Source organism: Borostomias antarcticus, assembly GCF_949987555.1.
Source record: "Borostomias antarcticus genome assembly, chromosome: 6".
NCBI lineage: Eukaryota > Metazoa > Chordata > Actinopteri > Stomiiformes > Stomiidae > Borostomias > Borostomias antarcticus.
In genome coordinates, this window is record NC_140239.1 from 31334152 (window position 1) to 31358398 (window position 24247).

The window sequence follows — 24247 nt, forward strand, 5'->3', positions numbered from 1 at the left end:
CTTAGCTGCACAAAAACGTCTAGTTCTGAAATCCAGCCGCTGTGCTCCTCAGTGACCTTACTGCACCGCTTGCCTTTTTCCCTCCACACAGGCCGGACAGGTGGACTTTGGAGTTGGGGCAGTGCTTTTCTCCGGGACTCCTACTCTCCTCCCCACGGGCAGCGCTGAGAGGTATAAAATCCCACCGCTGGACCTGAGGAATCTGTCCTGCCTGAGTACTCGCCAGAGGAGAGAGCTTCAGTGAACCCATCATGGGGGACACCAAGCTCGGCCTTTTGCTTCTTAGCACCCTTGTCTTGGCTTGTGAGTTACACTCTGACCTCTGCTACCTTAAAGGACAATGCTCGTTTTTGACAACCTGGACCTTATTTACGACATATTATAAGACGTTTGACTCACCGAGATCACTTTGGTGTAGTTCGGAGGCATGTAGAAGAAATTTAAAATCCAGCGCGAGCCAGTATATCCATGTAATGGCGGTGGTCGGGGCACTTAGAATGCAGTTTCTAAAAATCTATTTTCTGCCGCGAAACGGTTGTTTTCATCAATCTGTCTTGATGAATCGCTAGTTGTGCTTACATAGAGCATATAGGCCTGTTGTGGTTTTTCACATGCCTCTGTAATATGATGTAATATGATGTAATGCTCCAGCACTAATGCGCACAGCGCGCAATCGTTGCTCCAGCACGCTGTGCGCATGCGTGCTGGAGCAAGTGAGGAAGCTATTTCGTGTCTAAAGACGTTTCTAAAGATCATATTACAGAGGCATGTGAAAAACCACAACAGGCCTATATGCTCTATGTAAGCACAGCTAGCGATTCATCAAGACAGATTAATGAAAACAACCGTTTCGCGGCAGAAAATAGATTTTTTAGAAACTGCATTCTAAGTGCCCCGACCACCGCCATTACATGGATATACTGGCTCGCGCTGGATTTTAAATTTCTTCTACATGGCTCCGAACTACACCAAAGTGATCACGGTGAGTCAAACGTCTTATAATATGTCATAAATAAGGTCCAGGTTGTCAAAAACGAGCATTGTCCTTTAAGAGGAAATCTTCAGTTTTACCTTATTTTATATCATATATCACCGAATAATATTTTGTAGTCTTTGATTGCAAGGTGAAGGCGTATTTCACCTTGATGTTTTCATTTGAGAATCTGAATTTACAGTGTAGTAATGTTATGTGTTAGTGTAATGTGTATCAGATTTATTCTACGATTTATACATTTTGAATTGCATTGCTTTGGTCTCTGATTATGCTTTTCTCCTCTCAGATGCTCAGGAAGAGCACAAAGATCAACCAACATGCTTGTGTAAGTTGTAACACATTTTAGTTACCTTAGTAGTACAAGGCATTCCAGAAACATTATTTACATAAAATATACAGGGAGTATACATCAGTGTCTGAAATGTAGATGGGTGGCTTAGGTGGATAATTTTCACAATTTGAACACAGTTATCCTTGTGATTCTCCTCTAGTGGCACAAAGGTACAAGGCCTTCCGTAAGTATGAATACCAGTATGAGGCCGAGTCCCTGAATGCCATCAACGGAGCTTCCCAGCTCAGGACTGGACCTAAGGGCTCTTGCAAGGTAGAGTAGATGCCTCACAGGCCGTTCACCTGAATATAACCTTAGCTGGCACCAACATAGTCATCAGGCAACAGTCTAAAATCTGTGCCTTCCTCTACAGGTGGAGATCGAAGTCCCTCAGAGTTGCAGTTACATCCTGCGCACCACAGGCTGTAGCCTGAGTGAGGTGGTCGACACGGACGCAGAGGGCCACCCTGTGTTTGGACCTGCTGCCGGCTCCGATGCCTTTGCTGCTGCCATGGAGAAGTATGCATCTCTGTCACTTCCTGTTTTGCACCTAAACCCTGCCTATTCTGTCAGTCTTGTGCAGACACATCGTCATATATCGTGCCTATAGAGTGGGGAGGTCTGACGTCACTTGCTGGAATTGTGGGGTGTTGTCCAAAATCCCTATGGACAAAATGAGTGGGATTTGTGAACAATTCTGAAAATAAGGTATGTGTTTAACAGACACTCCCAGAAAAGAGTTTTGTTCTAAAAGTTTAAATACATCATTGGCGATGGGTTTTGTGAATTTTGAAGCCTTTAATGTAATTGGCCCTGAAGTTGATGTTGCTAGGGATAAGCCAACCATATTTGAAGCTGGACTACATGAGTCAAATGTCTTTCGGACATGCCACAATTTTTACTGTGCTACACTGTAGCTATGAAAATGCATAAAAATGAAATTCACGTTCATGATAATTAAATCTGCCCATGGATAAAAAAAATTCCAGCAGATATCTTAGTTACAACAAGATTGAGCTAGCAAGGCAGTTTTGTGTTTATTAATTACAGGACTACAGGGTATTCAGTTATTCAGTTCGGGAAATCCCCACGATATCTAGGACTAGCTCAGGCTATGAAAATATGGCGGCCATTCGACTATTGTAGTCTAGTTTCAATAATAATCTAGTTAGCATAACTCAACAACATCGACCTCAGAATCAACTAAGGGCTTCAAAATTCACAAAACTCATCTTCAATGATGTATTTGAAGTTTTTGAACAAAAGGTACTCTATTCTGGGAGTCTCTGTTAAACACAACTTATTTTTAGCATTTTTCGCAAATCATATTCATTTTTCCATAGGGATTTTGGACTACACCCCACAATGGTAAAGCCTATAAAAAAAAAAAAGTCTATAAAATGACATCACCTGACCACTCTACTCTCTACGGAAGAGCATTAGGGCCAACAACTGAGTTTACATTTTTTTTAAGCTTCTGAGATTAAAGTCAGAATTTCTGAGATTAAAATCAGAATTTCTGAGAAAAAACCTCAGGATTTCTGATTTTAAAGACAGAATGTCTGAGAAAAAAGTCAGAAATAACTTCTGAGAAAAAAGTAAGAATTCCTGACTTTAAACTCAGAAGCTTAAAAAAAAAAAAAAAAACTGGGCTGTTGGCCCTAATGCTCTTCCATAACTCTCTCAGTCTTGTGTGGGCCCATCATAATACAATTCCAGAAGTAAACTGCATTTCCTGAAGTAAATGACAATTCTCTTCCCACTCTTGTCCAGGTATCCTCTGAAGGTTGTGGTTGAGGGAGTGTACGATGTGAAACTGTATCCTGAGGAGGACGAGTCCATCACCATCCTGAACATCAAGAGAGGAATCGTCTCTGCCCTCGCTGTGCCCCTGCTGGAGGAGGACAAGAACAAGGAGCTGGTACGTCCATCTGATTCATCAAGCCAGTTGTCTGTTCTCCATCCCCCCTCCTAAATGTCCGTCTCCCTTTGCCCTCTGACCTCTACTGTCCTCGTTTTTATTTGCCTTACTGTTGTTGTACTTTTTACTGTATATATTATCATGCTTTATACACGACTTTGAGTGTCCTGAAAGACATCTTTAAATACAATGTTTTATTATTATTATTATTATTATTATTATTATTATTTATAGTCCATACTTATCTCATCTAATGTGCCTAATGACCACTAATTCTAAAAGTGAACATCGGTCAAAATATCACTGACCCCTGACCTCTGACCTTTTCTGTTAACCCTCCTTCAGCCCACCATCCACGGCATGTGCAAGACCATCTCCTCTGTCAACGCTAGGGAGGCCATCGCCACTGAAATCATCCTCTCCAGAGACCTCTCAAAATGCGACAGCTTCATCCCCCAGAGGGATCACACCAGCCCCCTGGCTCTCATCTCTGGCATGGTGAGACTACCAGACAGCAATACCTATTGGCTGCATTGTGAAATTCAACTCCACCCCTCACTATAATCCAAAACAATATCAATTGCATTTTCCCTCCTACAGCACTACCCTCTTGCCCAGCTGGTCAGGAGCTCCCAGACCTGCAACTACAAGTTTGACAATAATAAGAAGCACATGACCTCTGGCACCTGCACTGAGAAGCACATCCTGGTGCCTTTCTCTCACAAGTGAGTCCCATCCGCCCCAATATCCCACTAAATGCTTTCAAAGAAGTGCCATTCAGTATACCATGTATTTACCATCTGTCGTCTTCCTACAGAGGAGAATATGGGGTTACCAACACTGGCAAACAGACTCTGACTCTGCTGGAGGTGTCCAAATACAATGACAGAGTCTTTGACCGCAGTAAGTATGATCTCAGAAGTCATGTCATTATTGGGATAGATAGTAGAAGGCGTCCCCTTGCAACACCCCAGTCAGGACGTCCAACTCCTCACTGTTGCCATCTAGGGTCGCCATCTTGACTCTTGTACCTGTGTACATGGTCTCTATGGCCCGATTGGAAGGGACACCGTAGGCCTTAAGTATCTTGATCATCGCGCCTCTGTGTATCGAGTCAAATGCCTTTTTGAAATCGATGACAGAAAAGTATGATTTACATCATGCCTAACCTGCTCTTTGCCTTTCTGCAGATGAGGCCAACCTTAAGGGTCTGACCATGGAGGCTGCTGAAGACATGGATGCCGTCCAGGACAAGGATGCTGCTCTGGACATCCTGAGAGAACTGGCCACTCTGTCCAAGACCAACAATGGAGAGAAGAGGGCCCACCTCTTCCAGAAGCTTGTGAGCATGGTCCGTAGAATGAAGTCTGAGACCCTGAGCCCTGCAATCCCAGAAGCCCTGGAGGTTTCCGGACCCCTGACATACCAGGTTCTGGCCCAGTGCGGCACCCCAGAGTGCAGAAGTGCTATCATGCAGATCCTCCGGACCTTTGATGACTCTGCCATTGAGGTTGATGCCGCGGTGTTCGCCATGGGCCTGCTGCCCCACCCCTCTGCCCTCCTGGTCAAGGACATGCTGGCTATGGCTCAGTACAAGCAGAGCAGGTCCATCATGTATGCCCTGAGCAACGCTGTCAAAAGGTGAGTGAACAACTCCCTAAAACAAATTATGAAGTAATTTCTGAAAGGACATCTATTGTATTAGAATCGTTGGACTATGAGTTCCTTGATTGTTTTTCTGATTTCAAATGTCATTGTGTTCTTCACCAGTTTCTATAAGGCTGAAGGAAAAGTGACCCCTGAGATCTACAGTGTTGCTGAGTTCATGGTCACCCAGTTGGGTGACTGCTCTGGTGACAAGGAACAGACCTTCATGACCCTGAGGGTGAGCAGCTGATCGTTGGCTTTTTTATAGGGCTGTCAATTAATTAAAAATGTTAATTGAGTTAATGACAATAATAAGCTGTGATTAATCATGATTAATCACAAGTTTAAAATACTAGTATTTACTTGTATTTTGGGGGGAAGATGAAACAAATAGCCTATATGGTGTTCGGAAAAAAAAAAGCAAAACAAAGTAGGTAGTAGCCTAACATCCTAACCAATTTTGAAATCGGGTTGCATCACACACATAAGGAGAATCTTAACAGATATTCTTCTCGCAAATCCCAAAGAAGCACACACTAAAAGATTTTAAAATAACATCTCATCACACACTACAGGATATTTCCGTGCCCGAAGGAGCAACAAACCACTGTCTCGCTTGTAAAGTACTGACGGTGATAATCTAAATATCAAACAACTTTCGGAAGGTTTAAGATTAGATCTGTAAACCCCTCACATTAAAAGATCATCTGGGCCGAACATCGGTACCGACCAACGGTCCAGACCAGATCTCTCCTCCTGAAGTGTGAGCTCGGCATTAGTGGAGGAATCAAGAGTTGTTGTTTTTACTTAACTTGCTTCGGTGGAAAGACATCACTGCAATATTTAATACGTTTTTTTTTTAAATCTAAACTTCCATCTTTAAGCTTTTTGAAACTAAATTCACCATGCCGAATGTGAACGTCTTATATTCATTATATATTATTAAATTACATTTATTTTTAACACATTTAAAGTTTCCACATTAATCACGAGCGTTAACGCGTTAACGTTGACAGCTCTACTTTTGTCACTGTAACTTCCCCCTGTGTGTTCCATCACTGGGACAGGATGATAATAAATTGACTTTTTGCTCCACTTCCCAGGTTATTGGTAACATGGCTGCTGCCATGGGAGCTGCCAGCCCGGCCCTGAGGACCGCTGTGATCCAGTGTGTGAACCAGCCCGCCGCCTCCCCGGAGGTCCAGCAGGCGGCCATCCAGGCCTACAAACTGACCCCTGTCCCTGCGGAGGTGAGTTAAACTAAAAGAAAAATCAACAAACGAGAACACAACTTTTGTTCTTACCATTCCTAACTATTCTATTTTATTTCCTTGTCACAGGGGAGAAAGGTGCTCATGCAGGTGCTTTTGGATGGTGCTAGCCCCCTGCAGAAGCGTGTTGCTGCCTATCTGGTGCTGATGAAGGACCCCCAGCCAAGTGAACTGGCTCAACTGGCCGCAGCCCTGCCCATTGAGGAGAACCAGCAGGCTAAGAGCTTTGTCATCTCCCATTTGACCAACATCCTGGCCTCCACCACACCTGAAACCCTACAGTATGTGAAAATGCTACAGTGTACCTATCGAAATATATAATACAGTAACAAACTCCAGCTACTCTATCTTAGCCTTTCTTATTTTATTGTTTCTTTGCCATCATTACTTTGCTCAAACAATCCATCCTTCCTTCTCTTACAGGCTGAGACAGAAGATCCTTGATGCTCTGCAGGGCAATGAGGTTGGAACCGTCATGGACGCCACCAAGTTCTCCCGCAACTACCAGATCGGATCTGTGAAAGGCAACATGATTTTTGAGGGCACCAGCTACCTTCCCCAGGAAGTCATGCTCGAGATGACCCTGAAGGCATTCGGCTTTGATATTGACATAATGGAGGTAAAAAAACGAAATAAAAAAGTGGTTTAGCATTCCCTGCTCCCTTTCTTTAGGGAGTTTTAGCAACTTTTTGACTTTAATATCAACAATACTTTCTCTGTTTACTTTTAAGGTTGGCATTGAGGGCAAAGGACTGGAGCCTACCGTGGAGACCCTGTTTGGCAAGGATGGCTTCTTTCCTGACATAGCATTGAAGACAATCTACTTTGTTTCTGATAAGATGCCCCAGATGGTCAATGAGGTTTTGAAGACCGTGCTTCCCACTCTGAAGGCTGACAGGCAGAAGAGACAAGTATTGAAAATCATTCTGTCCTCATTCTGGTTCCTTATCAAATGACCCTAATTATTGCAAGAAACAGATCAATGTAACTAACTGACTTCTGTACTGATATGCTTTGTTGTACGCCTCTCAGAATCTCATGAGGGAAATCGCTAAAAACGTCAAAAAACTGGTGAAGAACCTGAAGGCTCAGGAATCCCCTGAGGCTATGGTTTACCTGAGACTGCTGGGAAATGAGCTGGGATACCTCAAGACCAAAGACATGGAGGAGATGGCCTTCTCTGCTGGTCTCATGATGGACAACTTGATCAAGATGTTCCGCAATGAAGTATGTACAATTCCTCCAATATCCCAGAACAACTACGATTGTGGCAATTTTACCATGACAAAACCATGTGTCTGTGAATTACCTCTATCTAATTTCTACTTGTAGCTGATGACCAAGGAGGAAAATGAAATCTTTGTTCACTACATGTTCATGGACAACGAATTCTTCCTGCCAACTGCCACTGGTGTGCCTCTGAGGATTGCCCTGTCTGGTACCTTCACCCCTGGTGTCAAGGGAGGCATGGCTCTGAATGGCCCTGATATGGTAATTTCAAACATAATTCGGTGAATTTGGTGAAAGCACTTATCGCTGTCATTTTTTACAACATATTCTATTTGTTTGACACATTGTGCCTGGTTTCTTTCCTACAGGCGTTCTCCTTCATGCCCTCTGCTGGAGTTGAGTTTGTGACCCAGGTTGGCTCTCACATCCCTGAGTACGTCATGTCTGGACTGGAGATGCACACTAACCTGTACCATGAGAGTGGCCTCAGAGCTAAGATCGCCATGTCTGGAAGCGAGGTCAAGCTGACCATCCCTGCTCCCCAGAGCCCTACCAAGCTCATCAGCGTCACGTAAGTCTCAATACCAATCTGAGAAAACGGGTGGAAACCAACATTAACCAATAACAGCATGAACTCAAACCTTTCTCTACCTCATTTACAGCAACTCCCTGGTAGCCGTGACCTCTGCTGAGGTGAAGACCATCCCCCCTATGGTGGAGGATAGAGTAGATGTTTCTGAGTGCTCCCCTGTCATCGCTGGAATGAAGTACTGCACTGTCCTGCAATACACTGATGCTAGCTCTCACGCTACTGCCCCCTACTTCCCCTTCACTGGTGACAGCAAGTAAGTACTAGAAATGACCAATCCACATGATTTCCAAACACATACTGTATTCATAATGTGTTCCTCATTTGAATGAGAAAATGTCTGTATTCTAAATTGAAACCAATTCTTCTAAGGCTTTCTGTGGAGCTCCACCCCACTGGAGATGTGTCTGAATACACTGCCACCATTGCCTACGCACTCCTCATGGAGGGAGATGAAGGTCTCCAGAAGGTTGACACTGTGAAGATGGTCCTGAAGGCAGAAGGTATAACTTTCAAAATGTGAAATACAATTAATCCAACATATGCATTGTATTTGTTGGTGACTGAATCCTTTCATTTTAAACCTGGAAACAGGTGCTGAGCCCACAGAGGCCACAGCGACCGTGAAGTACAACCGCAGGAAGAACGTCCTCACCACTGACATCCAGATCCCCGACTATGACGTGGAGGCTGGACTCAGACTGGGCGTTGTCGATGGCAACACCAAGGGCCACGGAACCCACTCCATCTCCATTGACCTTATCAACAAGAACATCCCTCAGCTGTCTCTGGTTGGCCGTGCCAAGTAAGCTGACTGTGCACTCCAACACCTTTCTGCAGTCCTTTGGATCGGTTTGTGTTTCGTTATCACCCAGAATAGAAGCTCATGGTTTTCCTTCCTCCAGAATTCAGGCCATGAGGGACGCTATGCTACAGGTCCAGCTGCTTGTCCCTTCACTTCACGCTGATGCCACGGTCACGGCCAATCTGAAGGGTGATGAGGCACTGGAACTGGTGCTCCAGAGTGACATCAAGCTCCCAGTGACCACCTCAGTGCAGAAGATCTCCCTGAAATATGGTAGAACTTTCACATTCACTCCATCTACTAACTTATTTCCCTGATGTGAACTATCAACTTTATATCATTATACAAATCAGAAGTAATATACACAGCAACATTCCTCTTGTGTTCATTTTATTTGAATTTGAATTCTATAATTTTCTAGATGACAGCAAGATTGAAGCTGAGGTCAAGTCTGACATGAACTCACAGATCCAGAAGACTCTTCCTCAGGCTGAGGCAATTGAGAAGTTGGTCAATGGTGTCCTTGATATGGAGGTGGGGGAGGCTGACAGAAAGGTCCGTCATATCCTCACCAAGTCTGTGGAGGTAAATATAAAATGTAGTATTTAAGAATCCCTTTCAATGACTACTTTATTTATTATTATAAAGATTTATGCTTAAGATTAAAAGATTTAAGATGTATGCCCGGATGAAGTAAATGGACAGCACTTACATAGCGCTTTTCCACCTTAGCGGCACTCAAAGCGCTTTACAATGGCCTCTCATTCACGGCGGTAGCTGCCATGGAAGGTGCTAACATGCTCATTGGGAGCAATTTGGGGTTAGGTGTATTGCTCAAGGACACTTCAACATGTGGACAGTCAGAGCTGGGATTCAAACCACTGACCCTTCAATCACTGGACGACCCGCTCTACCAACTGAGCTACAGACGCCCGTCATAGACCGAAAGCTTGGCTATTAGGCTTTTAAATGATACTTGCATGGACTTAAGTGTGCAGAACCTTTTTGTCTCTATTATTAAAAAGATTGAAATATGTGTTAAACAAGTAGTATTTCTTAAACAGGCAACCAACGACTACTTGGAGGGATACGCCGCTGATGTCCCTTACTTGCAGAACCTGAGAATACCTGCGATGCCGGAGCTTTCTCTGCCTGAGAACCTGTTCCTGAACGCGTAAGTTACATTTATGACAAAATTAGAAAAATGCTGACTTGGGGGGTGCTGCCTCACCTAAGAATAACCCATGAACCTAAATGTAATAAAAATATAAGCAGTAGCTTCTTTTTGAATGGTTTATTTTTAAAAGCTTTTATATATTAATATATTTAAAAGGATTGTGGGGTTTAATAGACATATTGCATAATATTGCTATGTGTCCCTCTCTTTATACAAGCAAACAATAAGTATAACAGCATAATGTACCAATGTAGCTGTACACATGTTCAGAAATCAAATTCATTTATAATTGACGATATTGTTCTAACATTATCTTGCAGTGAGGCCAAAGCTGCCTATTACTTCAACGATGCCCGCATCACCTTTGCACTTCCCCTGCCTCTTGGAGGAAAATCAACAGAGGAGCTGAACTTCCCCCTTGCCCTGACTACCCCACACCTGTCTCTGCCCCAGTTTGGCCTTGAGCTTCCCTCCATGCAGATCCCCATCCCTGAGCTCTACGTCCCTGAGACCGTTACAGTGTTTGTGCCTCTCTTTGGCAAAGCTGAGGTTTCCACCAAGGTGCACTGCAACCTGTATGATCTGGAGGCTTCTGTATCTGCTGGCAAAGATGCCGTTGAGACACCAAGCTACTCAGCCAAGTTTGATGTGACTGGCAGCTCCCAGGTGGACATTCTCTCCATCCGGATTAAAGGTACTAATAAAGTATGCAAAGGACATGGTTGAACACATCATTTAGTTGGTCTTGTGCTTATGATGTATCCAAGAAGAACTTGATCAAGAAGAATGGTCTGTCTTTTTTCATGTGCATAAATAGCTGAGTGAGTGAGCTTTGATTCTATTTTTGTGTGAGACATTATACAGTATAATTATTCATCTTTCATTTTTGTCTGAATGTGAATTAATGTATTAGTTTACTTTTCTCTTCTGTATAGGCTCTGGACTGCTTGCTAGCTCCCCTGACAACTCCATCAAGGCCGAGATAATGAGCTCTGTGGCGCATACGCTTATTGATGCCAGCATCAGTATTACGGAAGTTGCAACACTGGGAGACACGATCAATGTGAAATCCAGCGGCAATATTAAAGCAACAAGTCCCATTGGCCTGAATGTAGATCTTCAGGCTCAGAATACCATCACAGCAAAGGTAGCCTATAGGGAGCTGTCTGTTGTGTCCAACACCAATGCATTTGAAGACGTCTTGACCCAGGTTGCTGAACTTTCCTTCAAGGAGAACCAGCTGTCCCTGAAATGTGACACAAATGTACTTGCTCTTGGCATGAATATCCGCAACCAGGCTGAGGCCTCTGCTGGTGCTGGAGGAGTCACTCTGAAGATGGAGACCAATTCTGACCGTGCTCACATCCAGTCTCTAGTCACTGCCTCCGTGGATTTCGATGGCCTGGCTGTGAACACTGCCTCTATGAATGTGAACAATAACTTCAAATTGCTGGGTGCCAGCCTGGTCAATGAAGCTCAGTTGAAGGCAGAGCCCTACAAGATGGACCTCACGGGAAGCCTGAATGGCACCTACAATGAGGAGGAGATCAAGCACACCTATGAGATCAACTATGCTGACCTGACTGCCAACGCTAAGTGCAGCACCACTGGGAAGCTGCTTGGAAGTCACATGAGCCATAACCTAGAGATCGAAGTTGTTGGTCTTGCTGCCACGATCTACAGTGATGCCCGCTTCAACTCCCAGCGACTCCGCTTCGACCACACCATCCATGCCAGTGTCATTCCCTTCAACTTCAACCTTGATGCCATCTTCAATGCTGATGGTGACCTGACCCTGTACGGAATGCATGGCGCTCAGCTCTATGGCAAATTACTCCTGAAAGCACAGCCCTTGGCTTTGGCCAGCTCCCACGAATACAAAGCCTCAGTCACCCAACAGTTGGATAATGGCTTTTCTCTGGAGACCACAGTTGAGAACAAGATGGACACACTTATTACTCCCCAGGAGCAGACGGCTACATTTAGGTTGAAGTCCAAGGTGAACAACCATGCCCTCAACCAGGCAGTGAGTGCCTACAACAATGCTGAAAGGCTTGGACTGGAAGTGTCTGGCACGCTCCTCACTGACCTCCTGAACACAGAAGCCAGTGAAAACCAGAAATTCACCATCTCCAGTTTCCTGAAGTACGATAAGAACACAGAGAGACATATGATTCAGCTACCATTGATTAACAGTTTGTCAGTAATCCTGGAAAGCATCAAGATTAATGTTGTGAGCATGGCAGAAGTACTTCAGAACTTCCTCAACAATGAGGATATCAAGGCTAAGCTTGAGGAATTTTATGGAATTTCGACAGATTTTATTGTCAATTTGGAAGCCAAAACTGATGAAATTATTCAGGTGGCCATCAGCTACCTGAGAAATACTGAGATGAAGCAGGTGATTGTGCATCTGAATGAATATCTTGATTCAGTGGTCCAGAAAATGAAGTCTTTCAACTACAATGCCAATGTGGATGATGCCAACCAGATGATCAGTGAATATATCCCTTACCTGAATGAGATGATAAAGACAATTGAAATCACCCTTCCAGAGATCTCTTTCCCTGCCCTCCCCACTGTCCCTGTTGAGAAGCTCCTGGAGATTCCTACCCTTCAGATCCCTGGGTACCAGCTGCCAACCATCAGCAGTGAGGTCTTAGTCCCATACTTCGGTAAACTGTATGGTGAGATCAAAGTCAACACTCCCATCTACAGCGTTAAGACCTCAGCTGAGCTTAAGAATGCAACTCAAAATGCGATGACGCCTCAGTTTACTGCTGCCCTAACCTCACAGGCCACATCTCCCAGCTTTGAGATCCTCAACTACAACCTGGACTCAACTATGCGTGTTGCTATCCCTAAAATGAGCCGTGTGATTGTTGCAGAGACCCTGAAGTTCACCCATTCTGCTGCTGCAGTTGAACACCAGGCATCGGTTACCCTCTATGGCCTGTCTGCCCAGGCCTCAGCTAAGACCACAGTGAAGGTCACTATTTATCCCTACACTGCTGACTTTGTTAACAATGCCCTTTTCGCTATGAATGGTGGGATGACTGCCTCTCTTGATACAACCTACAACCACCGAATTAACATCCCAATTATTGATTTCACTAATGAGGCCTCTCTGACACAGAAGGCTGTTCTTCGCCAAGAGGCCTTCACAGTTATACTTAATATTGGAAACGAGGGCTCTGCCAAGATCAACTCTCAGGAGAGCACCCACAAGAGCGACTTGCAATTTAATATCAATCCCCGCACTATCAAGTTGATATTCTCTGGTGTCACAGACATAGATGTTGTGAAAATGAAGCATACATTGTCTGTTGATGGCGTCATACCCAGTTACATCAAATTTGATGCCCGTTCTGAGGCAGATGGCCCAGCAATCAAGAGCAGCTTGGTGGTGGCATCTGGAGATGCTAGTCTGAGTGACATGAGGGTTCAGATGAAGGTAAACCACGACACAGAGCTTGTTGGTGATATGAGTGGAGTCCTGTCTAACGCAATCAATGTTCTGATTCGTCCTGCGGAGGTTGTCTTCGACTTCCAGAATAAGGGAACTACCGAGATCCTGAATGCCGAGATTGATCTCCAGAATGACTACTCTGCCACCATCAACCATGGTGTTCAACACATCAACACAATGGCACTTGCTCGCTTCAAAAATTACAACGAATATATACAAATATCCTACAACCTCACCATTGACAACAATGGGAAGGAGGCCAGTATCCATGCTGCTGTGGATGGTGAAGCTAATGTTGAGAATGTTGATGTGCATGGCAAGATCAACATCTTTAATCTGAATGCCAATGCTGGACTCAGTGCTGAGGATGACCTTGTTTTCCGCCTAGGTGCAACCTCTACTTCTGTGTTTGAAACCCTGAAGGCCAAGCTTGATGGCACCACCAGCCTGACCACCAAGAGAGGGCTGAAGTTGGCCACTGCTCTGTCCCTGGAGAACCCCCACATTGAGGGAAAACATAGCAGCTCAATCAGCCTGAACACAGACAACATGGAGGCTGATTTCTCTGTGTCTACAGTTGCTAAAGTCGCCCTGCCCAGCCTCAACCTTGAGGTCAACCAACAGTTTGTTGCTGACACCAAGAGCAAGGTAAATGCTGCTTCCACCTTGAAGCTGAAGGGTGATCTCAACCTGCCCTTGATCAATGCAGTTGGCAAGGCAGCGGCTGACCACAGCCTGAAGCTGGATGGAACCCTTGACTACATCTCCATGGAGACTTTCACCATGGGCTACCTTGATGGCACAATGCTGGACCACTGCCTCATTCTGGCCAATGAGGCTAACGTGTACTTGAATGCTGATGGTCTGCACTCCACTTCTAAGATCATTGCCAATGCTAAACTGCTGAGTGCTGAGGATTACCTTGTTTTACGCCTAGGTGCAACCTCTACTTCTGTGTGTGAAGCCCTGAAGGCCAAGCTTGATGGCACCACCAGCCTGACCACCAAGAGAGGGCTAAAGTTGGCCACTGCTCTGTCCCTGGAGAACCCCCAAATTGAGGGAACACATAGCAGCTCAATCAGCCTGAACACAGACAACATGGAGGCTGATGTCTCTGTGTCTACAGTTGCTAAAGTTGCACTGCACAGCCTCAACCTTGAGGTCAACCAACAGTTTGTTGCTGACACCAAGAGCAAGGTAATTGCTGCTTCCACCTTGAAGCTAAAGGGTGATTTCAACCTGCCCTTGATCAATGCAGTTGGCAAGGCAGCGGCTGACCACAGCCTGAAGCTGGATGGAACCCTTGACTACATCTCCATGGAGACTTTCACCAAGGGCTACCTTGATGGCACAATGCTGGACCACGGCCTCATTCTGGCCACTCTGGACAATGAGGCTAACGTGTACTTGAATGTTGATGGTCTGCGCTCCACTTCTAAGATCATTGCCAATGCTAAACTCAACAATGATGAGACCAAGATCCTTGATTTTGATGTGGATGAGAACCTGGCTGTGGAGGCTTCCCTGAGTCGTGTGTATGCAATTCTGAAGTTCACCAGCAACAATGAGGTCAACTTGCACCCCTTCACCACCTATGGAAGGCATGTTGCACAGGCCACCATTGACTTGGCACCAACCTCGCTGACCGCCAATTATGAGATCAACATGATTCAGCCAACCTTATCGATGAACATTTCCTACTTTGAGAAGACAATTGTTGAGTTGTCAGCCTTCAAACAGAAGATGTCTTCCACTGCCAAGATTGTCACTCCTATGTACACCACAAGCATGGCAGTTGACTTTGAGAGAGCTGTCCCTGACATGAAAGTGACACTTAAATCCTCTACTACTTCTCTCAGTGTCTTCCCGGATTATGACATGGATGGTGAGTAAAATCCCAACTTAACTGACATTCTTTGTTATAAAATAGCCACACACCTGCTAATGCATCTTTGAAATATAACATGATTTTCATAATTTCCTTCCGAAGGATCCATCAGCCTCACTGAGATTGAGGATGTCCTGAGCATGACTGGCAAGTTTATCCTGACTCTCTCTGATCTGACCATGGATATTCAGCAAGTTCTTACTGAACCTTTGAGGTAATACATCAATGCATTTTACAGTGCAGCATTTACAGTATACCTATTTTTTGTTTTCGCTTGAGTGTGATTTTTTTTCTCCTTTGTACATACAGTATCAGGAAAAAAAAGTGCATGAAGTAGAATCTTCATCATACAAATTAGTACAGTATTCACGGTTTGATGGACATCCACACATTTTGCATCTTTTCAGTGTCTCCCAACGCAACACCCTGAACATGGACATCACCAGCCTCACCTTCACTGACATGAACGTCCGCTACACTGCCCATAGAAATGGATTCAGCGCTTCCATCTCTACTCCATCCACTGGGTTCCTGGGTCTCCAGCTCCAGGGCAGAACTCCAGCTCAGCTGAACGCTAGACTCTACAGCCGTTACGCTGTGAGTACCTTTTAAATGTCACATCACCACAGACCCGGTCTCTGATTCAATTTCATCTTGTTTTTGCTTTGTGCTCACTGTATTTCTCCTCTATCCTACAGTCTGCCCCTGAGGATGATGTTGAAATCCTGATCATCAGAACGTCTCTTCAGGATGCTGACATGATGAACCTCCATGTTGCCTACAATATGGAAGCCACCGATGACATGCTTCAGGGCCTTAAGGAGAGACTGCCTGCCATCACATCCACCCTGACCAACTTTGAAGACAAGCATTCGATCACTAAAAATGTCAAGGAACTGACGAGGTTGACTGTCTTATTGGTCAGCACCACTTATATCTACGATATCAGTTTTTTGATCATCCAATCCATCATTAACACATACATCAGTGTAGTTAGGGACATACTGTATGATTCATTCAATTACCTGAAAGACATCCAATTCAAGCTGCCGGGCTCAGAGGAAATGACCAATCTCCTTGAAGTACTCAAGAAGGTAAACACAGGCATTGCTAACTTGCTTTTGAAGATCACCCACGCGATGTCTGCCAACCTGAAGGTGAACATCAATATTCTGGTTGAGATGATCAACAACATCGAGATCAATATGCCAACTGGTGAAGTTATGACTGTAGGCCAGATCCTGGAACAGGTGAACACGTCTATATACATCTATAACAGGCGTCTGGATCTGCTGAGGTATTGGACACTCGATGTAGTCAGCAGTGTCCTTAAGAGCCTAGACACGAGTGTCCTGAATATTGAACTTGAGGACATCGTGGACATGGTTATGTCTGTAGTAAGCCAGTTCAACAACACCATGTCTGGTTTCCTGCAGCAGGCTTCTGTGGAGGCCCAAGCTTATGGAAAAGTGAGCGGAAGAAAGCTTGAGATCAACCTACCCTTCCGCCAGTGAGTTGCCCTCATAAACTAAGACCCTAGTCTGTTAAACACTGCCACCTGTCCTATCACTTCCAACTGTACTCTTTTGGGAGTAACAAATGAACACTTACGTTTCTGCATGTCTATAGTAGTCAAGTTAACATCCACCTTGTTTTAAAAGTTGTTTTGTTCTTTTTATGTGAATGACTTCTTGTGTATACCAACCAAAAATGCTAACTTTATTGAGTCCCACTTCCCTTTGTCTTCAACACACAAGATGTAAGAAGTGATGAGTATCAATAAAGCCCATATATCATACTGTACAGTGTGTGATTAATATGTTTTATTATCTAACATACTTTATCAATAACAATGGGAAAAAAACAAACATACATTTTGTCATTTTTTTACAGACCGCTGGGACAGACATATAGCCCTTTACACACACAGTTCCCTGTACATTACTGTGATATCCTATCCGGGGCCGTGAGTGATTTAGCCATTCATGAGTCAAGTTCCACGACATTCCCGCGTTGCGTCTTTACAAACACGACAGTCAAGAGAGAGGACATTAAGGCACAGTCCAGCAGATGGGCTAGGCTGAGCAATCGCGAAGCTTATTGTTACAAAAAAGAATATATAACTACAGTAAAATAGAATTACTTCCTAAATTATATGGTTCATATTAAAACATCATTTTTATGGCATAAGGCACCATTTATTTTAACAGCCACAGAACAGAAGCCCAAGTCCGTCAAAGAAAATTAGGCTAGGCTAGTATTATTCTTACAATTTGAAAGTATATGTATATATATTTTTTTAAATAATTTTTAATCATATGTTGTTTATTTAATAGGCTACATTTTGCAATCTGGAGAAATGCAGAACGCATTTGCCATGATCAGGTATAAATGTGCTTTTTAAACGTTGGATTATTACATATAGGCCCCCAATAAAGATGATTGTTATAAATTTAAATGATGTACCTAATGGCAGTACATGCAATTAAGTCATCATTTGGATGGATGGATGCTTCATTTCCATGGTACAGGGAAACTATAGATCGGAGCCGACTTACTGGGCCTATAGACATACATAAGAAAATACATAAGAATAATCAGCCTATTTATAGGCCTTAGAGGAAACTAGACCAAGCCCAACCTGGTTTATGGGCTGAGGCCAGATTGTTTCTCCTCAGGACTGGTTAGTAGGATGGAACCAGCTAGCCATGCTGCAAATAGCTGTGAACTGAAATGACATGAAATCTAACATCTGTTAAATTAAGATCTCTTGTCTCCTGGTCACATCAGCTCCAATGCTTCCAATGCTAATCCAGCACAATAAGACCATGATAGCCATTTAGCTCATGAGCTCATAACTAGCAGCAGCTTCCATAATATTAACTGTAGCTGCCGATGGCTAAAGCAGTGATGATTCTGTATCTACTGTAACTATATATTTTACTGCTGTTGGTTCAACTTCTGTTTCTCGGGCATAAACGGATACAAAATCAAACTCGCATTAGCAGCAAAACAGCTAACATTACAGAAATCATTGTAAGGCAAGGCAAGGCAAGTTTATTTATATAGCACATTTCAGCCACAGGGCAATTCAATGTGCTTTACATGAGACATTAAAAGCATTAAAACAAAAATCAAGACATTATAGACATTTAAAACAAAAGGCAGGACAAATTAAAAGCATTAAAACAAAAAGCAAGTCATTATAGACATTGTAACGTTAGTTGCAGATGTCCAGCCAGCTCTTCCTACCTCTGTGTTTGTTAAACCAGCACAATAAGACCGTGATAGCCAGCGATTGTATTTATCGATTTATAACACAGGTCTTATAGCAGTTATAGTACTTTATATATTTTTTGTTAATCATCTCCTTTTTGCCTTAGCTGCACAAAAACATCTGGTTCTTCAATCCAGCCCCTGGACTGAGGAACCTTACTACACCTTGTCTCCCCCTCCCCATTTTTCAAGGTGCCCACCCACATCCATTGTATGACCAAAACGGTGGTAGAGCAATTATAAACTTTCTCAAAAGTGCTAGTTTTGTCAACGTTTTGATCTGAACCATTGTATATGATCATAAGTAACCTTAAAAGAGGGCTAAACATGCATTTTCCCTTTACTACTCCTTTAAAGAGGGAAACGCTGTATTGAGTTCATAAACCAAACATGCTTCATAGATGCAGAACTTTAAAGACTTGTTACGGCTACACTGCCTGCCCCCTCCACGGACGAGCTCTTCTTCTCCTGCTCCCGACCTGACCCCTATACGGACGAGCTCTTCCTCTTTTGCTCATTACATGACATGACATTACAGTCATTTAGCAGACACTTTTATCCAAAGCGACTAACAATAATTGCATTTAACGTAGGAAAAGCCAATTTACTACTACCCACCAGAACTCACAAGTGCATCTCCTTTCTAAAACAAGTGACTAAGAGCATAATCTAGTGCTGAAGGCAAAGTGCAAGAATAGCAATCAGATATACAGTGCAATACAATACAATAAAATACAATAGGTGCTTAAGAGGGAGGATTGTTGTAGTACTTCTTGAAGAGATGAGTTTTGAGCCTGCGACGAAAGATGGGCAGTGACTCTGCTGTCCTGACATCAGTGGCCAGTTCATTCCACCACTGCGGGGCCAGGACAGAGAAGAGCCGTGACCGTGGGGCCAGGACAGAGAAGAGCCGTGACCGTGGGGCCAGGACAGAGAAGAGCCGTGACCGTGGGGCCAGGACAGAGAAGAGCCGTGACCGTGGGGCCAGGACAGAGAAGAGCCGTGACCGTGGGGCCAGGACAGAGAAGAGCCGTGACCGTGTCGATCGACCGCAGGGGCCTCGGAGTGACGGGGCAACCAATCGCCTCGAGGTAGCAGAGCGTAGCGGTCGGGAGGGGGTGTAGGGTTTGACCATGCTCCCAGTCACTCTTAAAGGCAAGGCAAGTTTATTTGTAGAGCACATTTCAGCAACAAGGCAATTCAAAGTGCTTCACATGAGACATTAACAGTATCAAGACAAAGTGCAAGAAACACACTATACAAGCTCATATAAAACAAAAATCACATTATAAAATGACATTTAAAACAAAATGCAGGACAGAAAAAAAACAAGAATAAAAGTTACAGTGCAGTGTACGAATTAATAATTATTTGATTTAATAAAAAGCAGCGGCAAAAAGAAAAGTCTTCAGTCTTGATTTAAAAGAACTGAGTTGCAGCAGACCTGCAGTTTTCTGGAAGTTTGTTCCAGATATGTGGAGCATAAAAACTGAACGCTGCTTCTCCATGTTTTGTTTTAACTCTGGGGACAGAAAGCAGTCCTGTGCCAGATGACCTGAGAGGTCTGGATGGTTCATAACGTAGCAGCAGATCAGAAATATATTTTGTTCCTAAACCATTCAGTGCTTTATAAACCAAAAGCAATATTTTAACGTCAATTCTTTGCCAAGGATAGGGAGGTGAATAACACACAGGAGATTTTTCTGATTCTTTTTTAATTTAACCTTTATTTAACCAGGCAAGCATTTAAGAACAAGTTCTTATTTACAAAGGCGGCCTGGCAAAAATCAAAAGCCTCTTTAGGGAAGGGGGTTAGGGGGGTTAGGGGGGTTCGAATCCGGCCCACGCCCTTTGCTGCATGTCTCTCTCTCTCTCTCTCTCCCACCTTTCCTGTCTGTCACCTACACTGTCCTCTCGTAATAAAGCCTTAAAATATCTTTATAAAAGAGGGATCATAAATGTACAGGCTCATACAAACCCCTGATATCCCAGGAGACCAGAATAATTTGATATTCCTCAAGTGTCAATACTTATTAATAAATTGGTTAATGGGGTGCAGTTGTAGATACATTCTTGTTATTGAACCAGTTAAATCATTATTATTTTTCAGTAATTATGAAATAATGATGTTACCAAACGTGGGGAGACGGATTCTGCGTTTCCTCACATGGTTCATGAAGACTTTGGAACAGGAGGGTGATGTCGGAGGAAAGTCCATGGGGCCATGTTCAATGAAGGGAAAACAGAACAGAATGAAATGTCCTGCCAAAAATCTACATCAGCTATGACTTGTTCTACTAAAGTGTTTTTCCTGTTTGAGTGTTCAGCTGTATGTGTCTAATTAAGGGTCAACAGAGAAATAAACTGAGGTCAGCATAATGTTGAGGATGGCATTATGTGTTCAATTCAAACATACACATTCTGCAACTTATCTGTATCCTAGATGTGTGTCTGCCTACTGCATGTCTTCATTGAGGAGAACCATAGGTCTACTGAAATACTTATTGTGGAAATTACTCATTGAGGCACAAAAAATCTTTAAAGTCAAAGGTGGTCATACTGGGTAAAATGTATTTTCTTTTCATTTCTTATAATGGTTTTATTGATATCTGATTTTTTATATTGTACCCCAGACCCCAAGAAGAATAGTCGCTACTGAGGCAGTGACTAATGGGCATCTGAAATAAAGAATAAAGAATAAAGGAACAATTATGCATCAAAATACATTTTGTAGAAATCAGTATAGTGATAACAGGGCCAACGTGGCATAATGGCCTACTATTCAAGCTGGAGTATTTTGAAAATAGGATCAGTAGGTCTTATGGTTTAATTAAAACAATCGAAAACTTTTAATGAATCATTCCAAATCAGGCTGAAGCTAAAATAAGAGCTGAATAACTTAATTAGGTCATTGAGCTACATTACATGGACATTTTTGTTTTAGCTTCAACCTGATTTTAACCTGAACCTTACAGGATTTTAAATGTATTTCTTGACTTTTTATGGTGTTATTTCGAACATAGTGAGAAGATATAACTACTGCTTTTACTTTACATTTTTCCATTTCAATATTATTCCATTAGGCCCCTATACATTTACATTCAAATGTTATGCATTTTCTGCATTTAACATTACATTTACAGTCATTCGAAAGACTATTCTATCCCAGACGACGGCATTCAATGTAGTCAAGTGTACTACTACTCACCAGAACTCGTCTTTTTAAACAGGCATCTAAGAGCCTAACCTTGTGCTGAGCTAAACGTGTGCTAGGAGGTCGGGTCAGGGCAGTAACCTACTTCTTGAGGTGAGTTTTCAGCCTGCGGCGAAAGATGGGCAATGACTCCAGTGTCCTGGTGTCAGTGGACACATAACTTACAGGATGAGTTAAAAACTTTGGAGACCACATGATCTTTGTTTGACAATGTACAGTATTTATGAACATTAGCCTAAATCTTGTAATATGTGGAAAATAATGCTGACTAAAGCGGAATTGCACCACAATTTAAAGAAAATAAAAGAAATGTCTATACTCTGATAGTAGCCTACTTCATTTCTGTAAGAAAGACTTCAGTCTGGACCTCATGATGGAATAGGCCTACAGTGAAATTTGGCCAACTAGCTATGCTGTTTTATTGCCATCTGGTGGTTGTATGTTCTCGTGGACAATTAAACAGGATTTTCAATTTCAATTACAATTTTCAAGAGCCGGAGATTATCATGGGAACACAAGTTAATTTGTTAAATCTTACATTGTTTAACAAGATGTATGATGTTTGTCATGCACCTTTTGAGGGGGGAATGCACTTTAGATTCTAACCCGTCAACAATTGTTTTTAATGGAATCAAAGGAGAAAATCAGAAAAGAGTAGTTTTAGAGCATGACAGAATTACGATGCTGTCATTCTTTCTTTTCTCCAGGTCATGAGAAGTGAAACTGATCCCTATACCTGAGAAGTGCTTGCATAATGTCATCATATCTCATAATAACGTTTATCTTTTTAGAGCAGCTGATAAAACAATGGCCTTTACTCGGCATGATTTATATGGCCAGAGGGGTCAGCCATTGTGCTCTGTTGTGGAGAGGACTGGACATGCCTGTCTGCTAGTGCCACCCTGTATCAGTATGGGTCATATCAATTGGAGGGCAGCTGTTTGATTGTGTCACAGTGAGTGATACTGTCGTTTCATCAGTGAACTCTTTGGCGCTTCTTTGCAACTGTTAAAAATAATTGATTATCCAGCTGACCACCTAGCTAGTCAAATAACACATGACACAACCTTCTGGGTTCAGCAAGCCTGCTTTCTGTCCCCAGAGTTAAAACAAAACATGAAGAAGCAGTGTTCAGCTTTTATGCTCCACATATCTGGAACAAACTTCCAGAAAACTGCAGGTCTGCTGCAACTCTCAGTTTTAAAAAAAATCAAGATTGAAAACTTTTCTTTTTGCTGCTGCTTTTTATTAAATCAAATAATTATTAATTCATACACTGCACTGTGATGTTTATTCTTGTATTTTATTTTTCCTGCAATTTGTTTTAAATGTCTTTTTTTTTTACATTTCGTTTTATATGACCTTTTATGTGTTTCTTGCACTTTGTCTTGATGTCTCATGTAAAGCACTTTGAATTGCCTTGTTGCTGAAATGTGCTCTACAAATAAACTTGCCTTGACTTACGTAATATACTGAACTGCAATATACTGAACTGCCTTACTGCTCTGTATGGAAATGTGTTCGTGTACATTGATGTCTAACAGATTGGTTCCCAGACGATTCTGGAGTAAAACAAGGATGTGTTTTATCTCCTATCCTCTTCTCCATGTACATAAACAAGGATGTGTTTTATCTCCTATCCTCTTCTCCATGTACATAAACCATCGATCTCTGGCAGTCAAGGCCTTAGGCAATGGCATCTTTATAGATAATGAAAAAATATCCATCCTTCTATATGCAGATGATATTGTTTTAATTCCTGAAACTGAAAGAGTTACAAGCGATGCTCTAGCTGGTGTCAAGATTGGACATTTTACATAAATGTTGACAAAACAAAGGTGATGCATTTTAGAAATCCATCAGCACCCCTAACTATGGTATGTTCAGCTTTTCCTGTGGACTGTTTCCACTGGAGGTTGTTAATGAGTATAAATATTTGGGGCTGATCATAACACAGTTCTGACATTATAACCAAACCGTCAAGCATCTAGCAATGCAGACAGAGCAGTGGGTGCAGTCACAGCCAAATGTAAATCTATGGGCGGCTTTCCATTGAAATGTTATACTAAAGTGTTTGAGTCCTGACATCCTGCTGCTATCTGGGGCTACAAAAACGATTCTTGTATTAATGCTGTTTTTAACCGGGCTTGTTGTTTTTATAAATGTTCTTAGCCGGTAGACAAACATCCAGGAGCTTGCTCGATCGCCTCGTTGAGAGGGGTCAGGGAAGAATTTTTACAGCTCAATTATCCGGCCCCTGGGTGATACTTTTTTTTTTCTTATGACCTTTGTCTGAGCGCAAGCATTAATCTCCTCTGTATCTTGTTCGAGAAAAAAGAGAGCTAAGACTGTACAACAGAGGTTCCCTCAGCAACACACGATCAGTCCTTTTAAAGCAAAAGCAGGACTAAACATTTTGTCTGCAGCTCATTTCA

At 42.9% G+C, this 24247-nt stretch overlaps 1 protein-coding gene across 1 annotated transcript; it reads left to right on the forward strand.

The window, feature by feature from the left end:
- Positions 1-251: 251 nt before the first annotated feature.
- Positions 252-16836, forward strand: LOC311310640 (apolipoprotein B-100-like; the record flags this gene model as incomplete). Its single annotated transcript, XM_084440150.1, has 28 exons — positions 252-303; positions 1486-1598; positions 1699-1844; positions 3099-3246; positions 3592-3744; positions 3847-3971; positions 4064-4149; positions 4437-4887; positions 5017-5131; positions 5997-6143; positions 6234-6445; positions 6588-6783; positions 6896-7075; positions 7188-7391; positions 7497-7655; positions 7763-7965; positions 8057-8239; positions 8356-8486; positions 8578-8788; positions 8889-9061; positions 9210-9373; positions 9853-9962; positions 10286-10659; positions 10901-14082; positions 14632-15319; positions 15425-15536; positions 15730-15919; positions 16021-16836. 28 exons carry the CDS (start codon positions 252-254, stop codon positions 16834-16836), a joined length of 9024 nt encoding a protein of 3007 aa, XP_084296276.1.
- Between the last annotated feature and the right edge of the window lie 7411 nt (positions 16837-24247).